Genomic DNA, 15,904 nt, shown 5'->3' on the forward strand with positions numbered 1-15,904 from the left:
CTATGTGAAACGTTGGCACGCTGTCATAGACACGTTGGGGGGGGCAAGGAGACAGGATCTCCATCAGAAGCTCACTGGGAAGTTGTGTTCATTAAGTCATAGAAAGGAATAAAGACAGATACGAATTTTGAATTCCAGTTAAGTTCAACAAAGATTACGATAAAATATGCTATTAACTGCGTGTGCGTGTGTAGGCACCCGCGCGTGCGTTGAACTGTGTTTGTCGCTCTCATATTCCTCGAGCATATTAGAGAAGGAAACAAACACATACTCCACGAAACAGGTGGCAAAGCAGAACATGTGTAGAGCTGCGTTTTTCTCACATACTGCGCAGACAGAAAAGACATCGTGAGGCAAACAACACGTCTGCAGTTCGGAGAGGAGTGAGTGAGCTGAGGAAGAGAGGAAGAGAGGGAGGCGATATGGAAGTGGAGTGACGCAGGACGTGTAAAGCGGGGGTGTTGTGGGTGTAGCTATTTTTAGCCATTGTGTGGAAACACATTAGCTGCATTGCTCTGCCCTATCCGGGTTTCCTACGTCACTTTACTCCAAGCTGGTCTTCTCTCGACCGTGAGTCATGTGACAGGTGCACGCCAGAGGACCTGCTGTGGACCAGAGGTGGGCCACGAATACTAAACAGCTGAGGAAGAAAAAGACTGCAGAGAACAAAGGCTGAATCCTGTCTGTGAGTGTCTCCTCCCACTGGCCGAACAGTGGGATTATACTGCATCCACAAATGTGCATGTAGGGTGTTTCCCCCTGCGTTCAGCACAGTGCATGCTGGGACAGGTTTCTGCATTATGTGACCTTGTAACAGGGAAAAAGGAGGGACGCTAATTTATCCATATTTGTGTCGGAGGGCTTTTCATCCACTATGACCACCTCCATCCTTAGAACTTAACAATATGTTGTAAAGCGTTTGAAGCTAAATAGGTCTAGAGGGAGGATGATTAGCAGGTGGGTTTATACCAGTTGTATGATCATTAAATTCCGGTTTCCAATTTAAAGTTGGTGCCACTGTGTTTGTCGGTCACACAATTGCATACGAGTTAGTGATGATGTAATAATTTCACACAGCCTTGTTTTTTTACACACAAGAGTGTCATGGAAGAACGTATAATGTAATAATAGGGCAATTATGGCCAGTACGGGTAAATATGTGTTATTTCTTGGGACTGAGTCATTTCAACAGTGTGACTCATCTCTGAAGCTTTTCATAATTACACTAATTTTGAAATATTACAAAAGTCTACAGTCTTTATTGTTTAAAAGAAATGAGACAAACATGTTGGCATGATGACGTTCTGTATAACATGTGTGTTAGGGCTTTGCAGATTGCATCATTTATGAATGAACGGTGAGCGATACACCAAACAGGGTGGAGCCACGTGAGAAGCCGACGTATATGATTGGACGTGCAAACAGACTGGTCTCACTGATTGGCTGTGCTTTCAAGTGGGCGGGGCTTAGACTGACAGGGTTGGGGTGTTTTACGCTCGGTGGAGTAGTGCTGCGTTTGTCACAGCCAGAAACAGCCACTGCTCCAGTCCGCTGTGGTCAAACCGCTCTGCAATCGTATTGTTAATGTCCAAAGCTGCTTCACACTGTCCTCTGACGAATGAGGAACACGACTAAAAACAAAACTACTGTCGCGTACTCGCCTAAATTATAACTAGCGACCAGAATTTGATTTAAATTTGGACCTTTCACAGCTGAATGGAGCAGCAGCGGGGGCTCCGTAGCTTCACCCCAGGCGAGGCTGCAGGCTGCCAGGCTGCGGTCTCCACCGGTCAGCCAACCATGCGTTTGTCCGTCACCTCGACCACGGGCACCCCGGTGGAGCTCACTGTCCCCCGGGGAGAGACTGTGGAGGGACTGAGGACTCACATCTCCCACAAACTCAGGCTGCAAACAGACAGAATCGTCCTCCTGTTTAGAGACAAGTGAGTTGTGCTTCGTGTAACGCATATTGCTTCATGGCGCTCTTAAGTCAATCTATGCTAACGAGACGATGTGTATGTGGCAGGCAGCTCACTGCAGGCAGACTGTTGGACCTGGGTGTAGCAGATGGAAGCAAGCTGACCCTGCTCCCTGCCATAGAAGCTGGTTTAGTGGTGAGTAGCGATGCAGCCTCCACCACACACACAGTTATCATTACTTCCCGATTACCTAGTTATTAGTTGGGTGCCCCATAGCTACTGGGTTGTTACTGGATCATCATACTGGGTTGTTACTGGATCATCATACTGGGTTGTTACTGGATCATCATACTGGGTTGTTACTGAATCATCATACTGGGTTGTTACTGAATCATCATACTGGGTTGTTACTGAATCATCATAGGCTACTGGGTTGTTAATGGATCATCATACTGGGTTGTTCTGAAATGTATGATTGTTTCCTTTTTGTCCCATCCTGTTCTCATCCAGTTCATTTTCTATAGTTATACAATTGATTCTCACACGATTGATAAGCATGAAGTAATGATGCACTACTTGTTAAAAATGGGTCCATACGGCTAATGTGGTACAGACAGGATCAATAGTGATACTAGTGCTGTAATGAGTATATAGTTTCCATCAGTCTGGGTGACGCAGCACTTTACTTGGGAGGAGGAAACGGAAACGTGTTTGCTGATGATAACTAATGATGAAGTATTCCTTCAGTACAACTCAGTGTGATGCTCCACTTTACTTAAGGGGAAAACTATTCTAATTGGCAGGTAATCATGAACTAATGTAGGTCTCTGTTACATCACTTCAGGGGAGGCATATAAACTGTAAGATGGGTAATGATGACATAATGATTTGTTATTGCTGAACAGCAGTTTACAACATTATTTAGATGTAAACGAGAAAGATAAGTTAATGACCATGGGAAGGATTCACGGATAACACAATATCTTCCAGTCATTTCTCAATTAGGTTATCAGCTCCTAAAATGTGATGAAGATGTAATGAAGAACTGCCCTTTAGCTGATGGTTTACTGCAGTTAGTTCCTAATTCGATCTTCATTTGTTCTCTGGTAATGTAATATTGTAAAGTGGTCCCAAATTACATTTCCATTCAGATCCATGTTCACATGTAATCAGACTTTCTATAGCGACGTTGTGTTGTGATCTCTTCACAGTGCTCGACTTCCAGAGCTGAGAGATCGATGATGGACGTCTTAGAAAGTTTAACAGAAGTCCAGGTAAGTTTAATGTCTTTTTGACTCTTGATACTTGTGTATTAAATGCAGTTAGTTAGATGTAACACACATCTCACCGCTGTCCTAAAACATTGTTACAAATGCTTTTTTCAGATTATTTTTGAGGGATTAAAATTGTAACTTGTTTTAAGAACAAGAGCGTTAAAAAAATAATAATTCTACATTAACCAAATTTGGACTTCATTGATTAGACACAAACACACATACATACATACATATACACCCACACACACACACATAGACACACACACACACACAGAGCTCTGTATTTCAAGTTTAAAATCCTCAAGATTTAAATGAAATCCAACCTCTTTTTGAGAGCATTTTGTCTGCAATAGCCCTTCCCTGTATGTCCAAGATGATTTTTGTCATGAACTCACATTATTTTTTAAATAATGTGAGAGTTCATGAGTCTGCTGCTCTTCTGTTGTATGTCTGACAAAGTAGATACTCAAGGGATATTTGCTGAAACACTTGATGTTACCATGGTAACAACACGTGTCAACAAATTAAACTCTGTGTCTTTCCTGTCAATCCTGCAGATCGGTGACTTCCTGTCTGGCCGCTCCCCTCTGACTATCAACCTGGGAATCGGTGCCCACATGATGTATGTGCAGCTCCAGCTTTCTGCCCAGAACGTGGCGGCGCTGCAGCAACACAAGGACTTGAGAGCTGGGAGCAGCAGCGACCTTCACACCGGCGTGCCCACTGCTGCCAGGACGAGCCCCCCGGACTCATCCAACAAAACCACAGGATCCACCTCCGAAACCTCTCCTCGAGCTCCAGACTCTTCTGACTCTACATCCGTGATCCAATCGAGTGCTCAGAGACCCAGAACTTCCTTGAACTCAACAGCTGCCGACACCACTGTCCTTTCACATCAATCCTTTCTGTCCCACTCTCCAAACACATCCTCCCCTGTTCCTTCAACTGCTTCTTTGCCTTTTGGTTGTCAACATCCCAGCAGTCCACAACCAGCCGCCACACCAGTCTGTTCACCGGCCACCAACGACTCTATTCCTGGACCCCGGAGCCCAGCGTCAGCTTCAACCCTCAAAGAGGTTAGCCTGACATCTTCTACTGCACAAGTGTATGCAAAACACAATGCATTGTCATGGTTTCTCCTCGATGTATTTTAGTAACGCCACCTATAACGAGCCAGTTCAAAACATCTCTAATAGTGTTGTCCTTCTTGTTTTACAGAGTAATGTTCATGCCTCATCCACTGCAGAGCTGAACAAGCCGCCAGGAGCAGTCATAGAGAGTTTAGTGAGCCCCTCACCAGGCGTCTTCTCTGGGACTTTTTCGGGTAAGTGTGTCATCAGTGGAAGCCACGGCAACGACGCAATCAGAATACAATAGTTTGATTAGTTTAATGAACAGACAGACAGTAGTTATTTATTAATCCCCAAGGACAGCTGCAGTGTTACAGAAGCCAAGTCACTGAAGTAGGCATAACACATTATTATATACAATAACTAAAACACACTCAATAGAATAAGTTATTGACAGAGAATAGAGACTAAAGATGTACCTGTGTTGATAAACACTGTACAATGATGCCATATTGTATCAGTCCAAACCTAAAGATATTCAGTACTTGACAAAGAAAAGCAGCAGATCATGACATTTGAGCAGCTGAAACCAATGAACTGTGAAATTGTTGCCTTTTCCGATTAATCGGTAATTGATTTGATCAACTCTCAGCCACCACGTCCTCTCTCATGCCCTCGGCTCTCTTCTTATCCCATCAGGCACTCTGGCCCCATGCAGTCAGAGCGGCTTCAGCCATCCTCGGCGTGGCATCGGCATCATTCTCCAGATCTTCAACGACCTCCTCAAAGCTTCCTACCACCACCAGGGGGCTCAACCTGCCCCTCCCAATCAACCCCACTGTCCTGACGTGAACCCTCCAGCCAGCCGGGAGGGGCCAAGCAAAGCAAAGAGCAAAACACTGGAGCCCCAGAGGACAGAGCGCCTCGGTAAAACTCCAGGTGAGACCATGATATTACACACTTGAACACTGGAGAAGTTGCTGGAGATTGCCTTCACAATTCATGCTTTAAGCAACAATATATTACAGTAACAAGGACAGTAAAAGAGGTGAAATACAAAAATAAACATGGCTTCTTTGGATCTTTTGTGTACATGCATGAAACATCTGTGTCTTATCTTTTTGACGCTCCGTTTGTCAAATATTGGAATATATTGAAGGACTACTAGCATGTCTAACACGTTGTTATTCCTCCCTTCCCCTGTAGGTGAGGAGAGTCACCGGACCTGCTCACCCACACAGGAAAATCAAACATTACACTGTAAGCTAGAGCGCCTGCAGATTTTGATGCAGCAGAGGCGTCTACGCAGGCGAACTCGGAGGTACTCACAAACGTCTCACCCGTACCAGCATCATCACCACCGTCCCTAGTCTCCTGCGTGGGAGAGAGCCACTCACTGTGATAGCAGGGGCTGCTTTCTAGTGACTAGAAGGAACCAGTGTAGCAACCAAAGCTGACCTTTGAACTCGTGGAACAGGCCAAAGAGCCGCAGAGTAAACTCAAATGGTTTGGTGTATTTTGACATATAAGAATTTCTGGAGAATGTAAGCCCAACAGGTGCGAGGAGTCTGATTCCTGTGCTGAGCATGTTATTCCTCTGAGTCCATCAGTCACGATGGCTCACGTTGTTATGTAGCATACACCACAAAAGGTTCCAATGTGCATTTTCATGTTATACATCTGGGTGTTTTGTACAAAGACTTTTACTGTATGTTGTAGTAAGTACTCCAATGCCTTAAATGTACATGTCTTGAATGTAAAGTATTGTTCTGTACTTAGGATGTTCCAATGAAATGTTTCAATATAACTAATATAAACACAGGGAAGGCAAACAAAAAATAAAGGAAACCCGTTAAAGTGTGGGATATTTCAGTTCTCTTTTTTTTTAACCTGGGACACATAACATCGCTGCCTTCATTGAGACCTTTTTGTCATTCAGACATTGGCGTCTACGTAAAATGTCCTTATGTTCAGGCATCATGTGAAATTTGACTAAGGAGGTGGATTAAGGATGAAAAACTGAAGTTACAGGCCTGCTTTGGACTTTTTGGAATGACTTGTGAGGCTGTAGCAAGAGACATAGAAGAACTCACAGATACTGTGACGTCTTTTCCCAGACCAAGAAGGAGGCCGACTGTGGGTGTTCCTGAACAACCAAGCCAGAACCGACAAAAGATATCAGAATAACAAAGATAAGCTACCCTGAAAAGCCTTTCAGCCAGCGACACAGCTACACCACCAGCTACAGGAAACCCTCCTCCCACACGGTGGAGAACCATGTGTTTTACCACAGGTGTTTGATAAGCTGATAATTAACACCCGTTCCGATTCATACGTGCAACACACATCATACTTTCATGGAGATATGTTACAGCGCCCTGTACAGGAGGTGGCAGTAGGCCCTCCACGCTGCTGCCAATGAAGCACCAGAAGAAGAAGTGTGCGCCACAGGCCGCGCCCCCTCTGCTGTCATTCGACCCGCAGCCCCGCTCACCATCGCTCGGACCCGTTAGTTAAAGGTAATTGACATTTCCCCCCCTAGATTTCGTGGGAATTATACATTGTCACTCATATCTGCAGGTTTTCATGGCATGACTAAAACGTCCACTTCTTGCCTGGCTTTAAAGTATTAATGCTAAATTTTTCAAAAAGGTAAAAAAAATAATAAACAATGTTACACTTGTGTGCATTGTGTTGCTGCTGAGGGGCGTTTGAAACTGCGAAAAAAATTGTATTTTCCCTATCGCACCCTTCAGTTACGTAACCACCTTTTAATGTCATCTGCTGCCTGGGAAGCGAGTCGCAATGTCGACCAGCAAGTGAAGCGCTTGAGCTCGGTGCCACAAAATGGCGCCCAAGGAATAAGCGCTCGCTGTAATCCGCTAACAACCCTCGGAGGCCGGGGGCGGAACTCTCCGCGCGGATCACTTTCAGTTGCGCGGATCGATTTCTAGTAAATCCACCGTAAAACAAAATGTCAGTTGAGTTGTTTGAATGTATTGCGATGTTTCAACAAAAAGGGTTCGGTTGAAATAAAGATGTGTTTAAATTAACTGTTCCGCGGTTTATGGCGGTTGGTGACCTACTTTAGTTCTGCGCGAGCGGAGCGGAGCGGACGGGATTTGCGGAGGTCGTTTTTTTTGTGTTGTTGTTTTTTTTGACAGCTGATCGTGGCGTTTGTTTTGCTTTTCCCAGCTACAGGATGTCGGACGAGGGTAAACTGTTCATCGGGGGCCTGAGCTTCGAGACGAACGAGAACTCTCTGGCCGCGGCCTTCGGCAAATATGGAACCATCGAAAAAGGTAAATCGTCGCCTATTTTTAATTTCATAATAAATGTTTAAAAAAAATGTAATGCATTTTTTTTTTTTAAAGGAATTTTTTTTCTCCCTCAATATAGTGGATGTGATCAGAGACAAAGAAACGGGAAAATCTCGCTGTTTTGGCTTCGTGAAATACGACAACTCAGAAGATGCCAAAGACGCACAGGACGGCATGAACGGCAAGGTAAAAACATGCACGTTAACCAGCATTTAAAATGTTTTTCTTTTCTTTGTTGGCTTTGATATTAACCCTTTGCCCACATGTCTTACATTTGCCTGTAAATGCACAGTGATATGAAGTAATAAGTAATGGCATATGAATAAAGGCAAAAATAAAAAATGACAATAATTGTTTTTGCAGACTCTAGATGGACGGTCAATTCGTGTGGATGAAGCAGGAAACGGTGGACGCTCCAGGGGAGGTTTTGGATCCGGTGGCCCAAGAGGACAGCGAGGAGGAGGATTTGGCGGGCGTGGGCGAGGTTACTCGAGAGCTGGACACTAGCTGTCTGCGTTTAAATGGTCACGTGTTGTGTTTGCAACACCAAGCCTCTCCCTGTGTTGGTCAATGCTGCCCTTATGTGGTCTTAGGTGGTGGTGGTGGTGGTGGATATAATGGCGACCGGAGCTATGGTGACAGGAGTTACGGCGAAAGAAGCTTCCACTCTGAAGGGAGGTTTTCTGGCAACCAGTACAGGAATAGCGGCGGCGGCGGAGGAGGCGGCGGCGGATACTCAAGCTACAGAGACAATAGGTAAAGACATTTAATGAAATCACAGATTGGACTACCTGATGGGTTCACAAATGAATGTTGTGCAGTCATATTAAATATTGTTTGCCGTATTTTCAGGGGTCAGGGTGGATACGCCGGCCGCGGTACATCCTACCGTGATGGATATGACGGCTACGGTAAGCTATGATATGCATTTGTACTGTGTATGTAGACTGATGTTGGGGCTGTACTTTTCAAAATTTCAAGCATCAAATCAACCTGCCATAAGACTTTGTTTACTAGTAAACTATTTCAACAAATATAAAAAAGTTTAATGGTTAACATTACACTTAAACTGAAATCCGAATGAATTTAGTCTGTGGTATGCTGATTACACGCATGACACTAAGCATTTAACTCAACATTTAACACAATTAAACATTAATATGACCATCACACCAGAGGTTATCGATCATTTCAAACTGCACAGCCCCAACATATGAAGTCTTGTATAATGTGTGTCCCTCAGTTTTGTACCTGAGCCCAACCTGATGTCTCTCTGCGGTGGCCACATTTCGCTAGCCCCCCTCCACCCTCCTTCCACAGTCCCACTTTGATACAGATGCTGGCAAAACTATTGAATCACGTGGCAAATGTTACTTGTTCTGACATTGCTCAGCAAATGCAGCTGAAAAACTGAGGGAGGGTTTAAGGACTGTCTGGTGGGATTGAGGGGATGTTGTGAAAGTCGAGTGTTGGAACTTTCAGTGTCTTTACCTGTGTGCCCACTTCTTATCCTCAGCTGCAAACGAGTAAACATCTCCCTGATTCAAGATCATCACTTGGCTGGCTGTATTTCAAAGATGCGCTCCTCAAGAAAAATGTCCATGTGTTATTGCTGACCTTAGTTTTGTAGTTCTGTCGTCGTAGCGCAAGCATCTTTTAAAAAAATAATTGTAGCCATGAGTTTTGGTCATTCCTTAACGAACCATGTTACAATTTACAGTTCCAGACTCGCCTTGCTTGATTGGGCATCTCTATTCCTCAAAGGTCATTAGTTAGACTAAAAGGCATCCGTGTCATCTGATTCGTACTGCAAGTCCCTTTTTGAGGACCGAACTGCTCTCCGCATGGCCACTACCATCGCTGTAGACTTTATCCAGCACGTTAAGTGTTTCTTGATTTTGAATCCTTTTAGTATTTTAATTTTTTTTAAATAATATATATATATATTTAAATATCCGATGGGCTTGTTGTTCTTAAATTAAATTATTTCCCCGCTCAGTCTCAGTGGCTGTTCTACCTCTTGCCAGGTTTTAAAGTGAGGAGAGGAATCCGAATTACTCGTAGACTAACTTTGAGGATTTTGTGCTAAATTCCTTTACTATATATAATAACAACAATCTAAGTCTAGCTGAGGCTCCTGTGTTTAAAGAGTGAATTCCTTTCAGACTGGTGAACTACACAACCGAAGTGTCCGGCTGTCATGAAGTTGCAAAATGCAGCATGCTACAGTCTGTCCAAGGTATCTTTTGTGCTCTGCTCAATTTCTGCATTTTAAATGTGCTGTAAAATGGACTCATCTTGTTTAAGTGATCGAAAAATGTAACTCCGTTTCCCAAAAGTAATATCTCAACCGGGAACAGTTTTGTACTTTATGTTCTTTGTATGATCAACTTTTTGTTGTTGTTGTCAGTTTGGCTTCATGGAGCCGATTAAACAGACTGTGGAAAATAATCTTGATTCCTTTTGCCTTTAAAACTACCGCATGGGGTCATGTAGTTGACAGCTGTAGGCCCATGTTATTGTAAATCTGCGTGCAATTTTTTTTACCCGCAGTCTTGAAGTTACAGTTCTTTGGAGAGCAATTTGAAAATTGGCAGTTGTCTAAATTATTATGGCGGGTTACGCTCCAATTAGGGGCATTTTTCCAAAAAATCGACATGCTGCTGTCTGGTCTCCTAAAAACGTAAAGGTTTTTGGCCCGACAGTCTGTACCAAAACGACAATTTGTGTAGTGCATTGAAGTTGCACCTAGTGAGGTTTGAATTGCCAACAGTGATGCTGTGAAAACATCAACTGGTCATGTTAATGCTTCATTACGTTCAAGAGGTCAGCCACAGCAAAAACCGACAAGTCCTTGGAGAGTGAAGTGTTGCGCCTTCCAACAAGTGCTCATCAGAGAGGAAAGCTGCTCTCTTGCCTAGGTCAAATGTGGAGAAAGTAGGCCAATGCACGTGAGGTAAAGATCTACTTTTGCTTTGCTCACATCCTTCAACCTCAGTTCTCATTGTTTCCATGAATACCTTCAAGTTAGTCGTTGTTTATAGTCCTCTGCTTCAGATGTCGCCCTCAACATGCCATGGCCTCTTCCCCGATTGGAAAAGTTCATTGAGAAAAAAGTTTCAAAGAAGCTCTTCTGGATTATAGTGCTCATCCTCCTGAGTCCACCAAAAAACCGTGGCCTCTACGTCATCGGTAGTGTTGTGCTCAGTCCACTTGTGCTCACTGCATTAGTCCTCAGATTTGCTCTAGTAATGCCCCCGCATCAGTCCTAATTGACGTCTAAGGTGTCTAGACTGTATTCAGTTTGTTGTTCCCTTACATATGAATAAGTGGTGAGTTTCAGACTAATAGGGTTGCATGCTTATTGTGATCTGACTTGTGTTAATTGCCAGACCTAATCCATCTCTTGATCTTTTTCTTTAGAGTGAACTGGCTGTCAGTGGAACCCCTCACAGCTGAAGTATCTGGCTTTAGATGGCAGTGACCGATGCGGATTCAGTGACCGATGCAGACTCAGTTCTCAGGTAAAGTCTAACCGTTAACCCCTCATGTTATTGGTTCAGTACAGCTGGCTGACTTGCCCTGTCTTACTGCCTTGTTCCAGGTCCAGTGTGCAACAGTGCTGGCGCAGCTGTAAGCAGTGGCGATGTGGGATGAGCCTGCCACGTAAAAGGTCCTTTTGGGAATATCTGTTGGCTTGCCAGACGGATGCATTTCTCAAATGTAATGGCTGCTGTTCACAGGTCTTGGAGAAAAGACGAAATGGGCGATATCAAAGCGATGTACAACCTCTTGTCTGATACAACACTATTGTGACTTTTAATAAGTCGCTTTACTATTACAGTATTCTGCTGTTTGAACGTTTTGTTTTTACAATTTCAAAATAAAATTGTGGCACAAACTATTTGTGGTGTTATAATTGCCAAAGTATTTTCATTGGATGAGTTGTATTAGAATGTTAGTTAGAGTTTACCAAGTGTAACGCTACGTTCACACCAGCGAATTTTCACTACGCTTTACTCGCTGGACGACTTGTGGTTTATTCGTGTTGTAGAGGGGGCGTGGCTTATCTCTGTAAACTTATTTCTGCCATCCACCATGGAAATAACACTCTGCTTTATACTTGTTGTGGCAATCCCACAGAATTCAGCATCAACAGCCCTTGTGTTTGGGTTCATAACATCATCCGTAGGCTCACTCCTCCAGGCGGGGGGGCGGACTGGGAGAAGAAAGTGGCCCTGGAGTTCGTCAGAGCGGCCCACTCGATACACGGCGCGTTGACCACCCAACACAACGCACGTATCGACCAGTCAGTGGCCTACTTGGAACAATACCCGTACACTTAACAATGATTTAGGTGATTTCAAATAAATTGCATTTCTTTTTTTAAATAACCTTTGGATCCACCAATTTGCCTGGATGGACGCATGGAATAAAATGATACTGGCTATTGTAATACTCCAAGGTAGATGGTTTGCTAGATGAATATGCTTAACTCTGGGCTAGTGTCAGATGGTTGTATGTATAACTACAGAGCCTTGAGAAATACCACACAATAAAGAAACTGGAATCAGAGGGTCAAATTAGTATGAACTATATCTGTAAAACATCTGAGTATCCATCAACATAAAAGCCTCCATGTGCTGTGAGAGTGAGCTCCTGAGCCCGTTTTTGATATTTTTCAGTGTGGAAAAGCTTCGCTTCATGCTACCTGTGTGATAGAGAGGGTAAGCACCTGTATGCAGAGCCTATGATGTGGGTTGCATCGGTCAGGAGGTTGTACTGCTTCAGAACTCGGTAGCAACAGATTGGTCCTTGCAAGATGAGCACTTTTTTCAAACCATCTCTGTACCATAAATTGTACTTTAATATCCTAAGTGTACTTTTATGTATTAAATGGCACACACTGAAGCTGTACTTAAGTGCATGCAAGTATATTTTTCTGTACTGTGTCGCCTCATTTGTGAAAAGCAAGCTAACATTCGCCAATTTAATGCTACAACTTACCATCATATCACTGGGTCCAGTTGGTGGTTTCCCAAATAAATCAGATTTTAAATTTTGTGATGCACCTTCCTCCAGAAATCTCTTCTTTTTCTCCCTGAGCTTTTCAGCTCCACCTTAAAGGATTTACGAAGTAGGCTAGAGTGAATGACATTTAATAACACCTAAAAAAAATGAGTAAAGATGAAAACCATGAGTGTGAATACAGATCACGAGGAGTAAATGTCAGTCAGTGATTATTGACTTTAGGTATTGGAGTAAATTTAACGTGTTCTGTGAAGCATAGAATATCGTCGGGCCGGCGATGTCAAGAGGGAGGGCTGGTTGGTGATGGAGGTCCGCCACCCCGATATCCTCTATGGCCAGCCCACCGCGGGACGCTTTATTCGCATCTGTGCAATTGGTTTTGCATAGAATCTGCTCTCGCCACGCTGGTGTGAACGCAGCACAAGATGGGTCATACTTGTGGTGGTGCAACCAAAAACAGGAATACTTGAGGTCAGGCTCCTAAAGTATAACACGTATTCCTGCAAGATTATCAAAAGCAGTAAATGGGTCCTGACCATTAATTATCCTAACGTACAAAGTTACAGTAGATCCACAACTAGGAGGTACATGCTTTGAAATCCAATCCAAACAGAAAAGATATCAAGTAAACCAAGATGAGTTAAAGAAAAAATATTTTATGATAGAACATTTACAGGCTAAAGTCCACGAGGTGCTGGCTGTGGGCGCTGTACGTCTCGTGGTGCTTACAGGTACGACAGGAAGCCGAACCGCATGTTCAGAAACTCTTCCCGAGGAGACAGGTTGCACAGCTCCTCTGACAGAGGGGTGACCCAGCGGGTGGTGTGGAAGACGCTCTCGCCAACCTGCACGGGGTTAACGGGACACACAGCTGTCATAACTACAAAAACACTGATGCTAATCTGGAACAAATGATAATAAACACTCATTATTACTCCCAATGAATAAACACTTTATATAATCTAAATATAAGTAAGTTCCAGGTATTTACCAGAAGCATACATATTGCATGCATGTCCACTGATGGAGTAATACAAAAACATCCTTACTAAAGCAGTTAGCAATATCACCTCTTTACATTTACATGCATTGTTTTTGACGTCTTGTTTTTGAACATCAGCTTAATCCCATTTCCAATATCTGTTGGAAATATTCAATGGTGAACTAACATAATTTACTATGAATGTATAATAATATGTATTATTAATATCATATTAATAAGTGGGTCAAAATGAACTGTCTTAGAATCAGTTTATAATTGGTAAGAATACATTTTTTAAATATATGTATGGGTATATCTAAACGAGTAATAATTATGAAAAAACAGAGCATTAATATTATATTGCATAAAACTACCAAAGACGCTACTTAGTTATGCTAACAATACATCCCAAACTAAAGTAGTGTTAGCTGGCTGTAAAGTGACAATAGACAAATAACTCATTATTAAATGACTCTACAAGCTGCCGTCTTGACGAAGAACTCCCTTGCAAAAGATATTTTGAATGTCAATTGAGAAAAGGCATTTGTAGCCGAGTGTTGAAATGCTCTGTGATGTTGATGATGCTCGAGCTTCTCGTTACCTTCCAACCAGGAACGTCCTTCATGATAATCGCCTCCTCTTCTAGATTTTCCCTCATGACCCGTAAGGTCCTGGCCAGAGGAGGAATTCAACTGTTACATGAAGACTCGCACGAGGGAGTTACGGCATATACAAACTAAACTGGTTTGTGTGTTAGTTGTTTGTTGTTGATATTGTTACCTTCGGTCTTTTTCTGCCTGCAGCAGAGGCATCAGAGCTATCCTGGCTTCCAGATCCTCAATCTGCAGACGCCTTTATTGCACAAACACATCAACACTAGTTCAGCCATATTGTTCATTGTGACCAACATTTAAACCGTAAGTATAAATGCAAGAATAATTTACCTCCTTTCTCTGTTCCAGCGAAAAAGCCTCCAGTAACCAAACACCATGACGCCAATCCCAAGGCCAAACATGCTATAGCCTGTAGATTAAAGAAGGGATGAGTGACTGTTTAGCAACATTGTATTTAACCACGTATAAAATAAACAAAGTTTCACTGTACCAACATTTATAAAAGTCAATTATTTATAAAAAAAATATTAACAATCGCAGCCTGTCTGTGGCAAATAACAGTTCCGGACGTTGAGTGGACGTAACATGCAGCTTGTTTTGTTTTCTGCTTCTCCACAGGTTACAAACAGGCAGGTCAGCCGAAGAGTTCATTGCAAGTGCTTCAGTATAAAGTAGGTGGCCGTGTCGGTGCCTGTTCAAAACATAATACATATTTGACTTAATGCTCTTGTTGTCCGTTTCTGTATCATATAGTTATTAACCTGATGTTAAGTCGGTCCGACACCCGTCTATACTTTCGTACAGCAGCCTGGAGGACGGTCAACTGTGATCCGCTGAGACTAATAACGTGTTCACAGAAGCCGAGTTGGAGAATAAAGGTGATTTTAAATGCATCTTCATTGCTGTCTTTCCCTCTTTCTCAATAAAGTTATGGAGGATGTCTATCTTGCGCTCAATAATTGAACTTTAAGGTGGGCACTGTATAAATATGTAAAATTAGCACACCTTAGGTTCCGTGTTATACAACTATTTGATTCAGGTGGGTCTTAAGGATGCACGACAGAAATGTCAATCAGACGTGATTGTACATGTAGCACACCATTATATCATATGAACTGGCCAATACATAATATCTCAACAAGCTTCTATTTTAGAAGCATTCACATTTCGTTATTGCCAAGTGTTTACGAACGTGAATGACTGGTTTGTTGTCTCCGTGGCTTCACGGGACTTTGAAGGCAACAGTCGCCCACATTTCTACTCCGTCACGTTGCTATGTAGCAGTTCACGTGTGGACTTGTATCTTTCGTAATGTAAGTGTGTAATGCAAGTACCTGACAGTCCTCGTTTCGGAATATTTCTCTTATAATCAAACGAAGCATAGCCTCCCCTAGGAGGCATGTCCTGCTTCACCTTGGACCCCGCCATCTTCCGCTGTCTTCTCCGCAACACGCCGGTGACGTCACTGTGGGAACGCTTCCTCTCTTGTCCGACAACGCGTCTGTGGTGCTCTAGCGCCCCCACCTGTCCGGATGACCACTCCTCATTTTGGCTTATTTTGCCACAGGACCACACCAGCTTTTTATACATGCTTCTATAAGTTTACAAAAGTAAATATTAACTTCATATTAAGAATACTGCAGGTAGTGTCTTTTTTAATTTGTATCCTTTCTAGTTTCTATCCATTATAA

General features: G+C 43.1%; 3 protein-coding genes across 13 annotated transcripts; 2 read left to right on the plus strand and 1 right to left on the minus strand.

Annotated features, from left to right (window-relative positions):
• Window positions 1–252: 252 nt before the first annotated feature.
• On the plus strand, window positions 253–6,128 carry LOC130197516 (midnolin-like). Its single transcript, XM_056420210.1, has 8 exons — window positions 253–685; window positions 1,713–1,943; window positions 2,027–2,114; window positions 3,131–3,193; window positions 3,754–4,272; window positions 4,415–4,520; window positions 4,966–5,205; window positions 5,473–6,128. The coding sequence occupies exons 2-8, from the start codon at window positions 1,717–1,719 to the stop codon at window positions 5,634–5,636; spliced, it is 1,407 nt and encodes a 468-aa protein (XP_056276185.1). The 5' UTR covers window positions 253–685; window positions 1,713–1,716; the 3' UTR covers window positions 5,637–6,128.
• A 559-nt stretch (window positions 6,129–6,687) lies between these two features.
• On the plus strand, window positions 6,688–11,490 carry cirbpa (cold inducible RNA binding protein a). Of its 11 annotated transcripts, XR_008832472.1 has the most exons (11): window positions 6,688–6,785; window positions 7,462–7,568; window positions 7,666–7,772; window positions 7,950–8,070; window positions 8,180–8,342; window positions 8,439–8,497; window positions 9,103–9,825; window positions 10,411–10,542; window positions 11,010–11,110; window positions 11,191–11,309; window positions 11,344–11,490. XR_008832472.1 is itself a non-coding variant. In XM_056420213.1 (7 exons), exons 2-7 carry the CDS (start codon window positions 7,469–7,471, stop codon window positions 9,114–9,116), a joined length of 564 nt encoding a protein of 187 aa, XP_056276188.1. In that variant the 5' UTR covers window positions 6,688–6,785; window positions 7,462–7,468; the 3' UTR covers window positions 9,117–10,037. The 11 variants fall into 11 exon arrangements, 2 of the variants coding, with proteins under 2 accessions (XP_056276188.1, XP_056276189.1); XR_008832468.1 differs by having other exon boundaries at window positions 10,411–11,110; XR_008832471.1 differs by lacking the exon at window positions 10,411–10,542.
• A 1,763-nt stretch (window positions 11,491–13,253) lies between these two features.
• On the minus strand, window positions 13,254–15,668 carry ndufa13 (NADH:ubiquinone oxidoreductase subunit A13). The gene is made up of 5 exons (XM_056420992.1): window positions 15,548–15,668; window positions 14,544–14,622; window positions 14,380–14,451; window positions 14,201–14,270; window positions 13,254–13,462 (listed from the first exon to the last, which is right to left on the minus strand). The coding sequence occupies exons 1-5, from the start codon at window positions 15,639–15,641 to the stop codon at window positions 13,343–13,345; spliced, it is 435 nt and encodes a 144-aa protein (XP_056276967.1). The 5' UTR covers window positions 15,642–15,668; the 3' UTR covers window positions 13,254–13,342.
• Window positions 15,669–15,904: the final 236 nt, after the last annotated feature.

The sequence above is a fragment of the Pseudoliparis swirei genome, chromosome 8 (genome assembly GCF_029220125.1).
Source record: "Pseudoliparis swirei isolate HS2019 ecotype Mariana Trench chromosome 8, NWPU_hadal_v1, whole genome shotgun sequence".
NCBI classification, from domain to species: domain Eukaryota; kingdom Metazoa; phylum Chordata; class Actinopteri; order Perciformes; family Liparidae; genus Pseudoliparis; species Pseudoliparis swirei.

What these genes read in the sequence shown, in the direction of transcription:
- LOC130197516 (XM_056420210.1), top strand. Translation starts at nt 1,717, where the DNA reads ATGGAGCAGCAGCGGGGGCTCCGTAGCTTCACCCCAGGCGAGGCTGCA. An exon ending in CCATAGAAGCTGGTTTAGTG is followed by an intron (nt 2,115 to 3,130) that starts GTGAGTAGCGAT and finishes ATCTCTTCACAG; the next exon opens with TGCTCGACTTCCAGAGCTGA. An exon ending in CTTCTCTGGGACTTTTTCGG is followed by an intron (nt 4,521 to 4,965) that starts GTAAGTGTGTCA and finishes TTATCCCATCAG; the next exon opens with GCACTCTGGCCCCATGCAGT.
- cirbpa (XM_056420213.1), top strand. Translation starts at nt 7,469, where the DNA reads ATGTCGGACGAGGGTAAACTGTTCATCGGGGGCCTGAGCTTCGAGACG. An exon ending in AGGACGGCATGAACGGCAAG is followed by an intron (nt 7,773 to 7,949) that starts GTAAAAACATGC and finishes TTGTTTTTGCAG; the next exon opens with ACTCTAGATGGACGGTCAAT. An exon ending in TCAAGCTACAGAGACAATAG is followed by an intron (nt 8,343 to 8,438) that starts GTAAAGACATTT and finishes CCGTATTTTCAG; the next exon opens with GGGTCAGGGTGGATACGCCG.
- ndufa13 (XM_056420992.1), bottom strand. Translation starts at nt 15,641, where the DNA reads ATGGCGGGGTCCAAGGTGAAGCAGGACATGCCTCCTAGGGGAGGCTAT. An exon ending in TCCGAAACGAGGACTGTCAG is followed by an intron (nt 14,623 to 15,547) that starts GTACTTGCATTA and finishes TTTAATCTACAG; the next exon opens with GCTATAGCATGTTTGGCCTT. An exon ending in CGCTGGAACAGAGAAAGGAG is followed by an intron (nt 14,452 to 14,543) that starts GTAAATTATTCT and finishes TGTGCAATAAAG; the next exon opens with GCGTCTGCAGATTGAGGATC.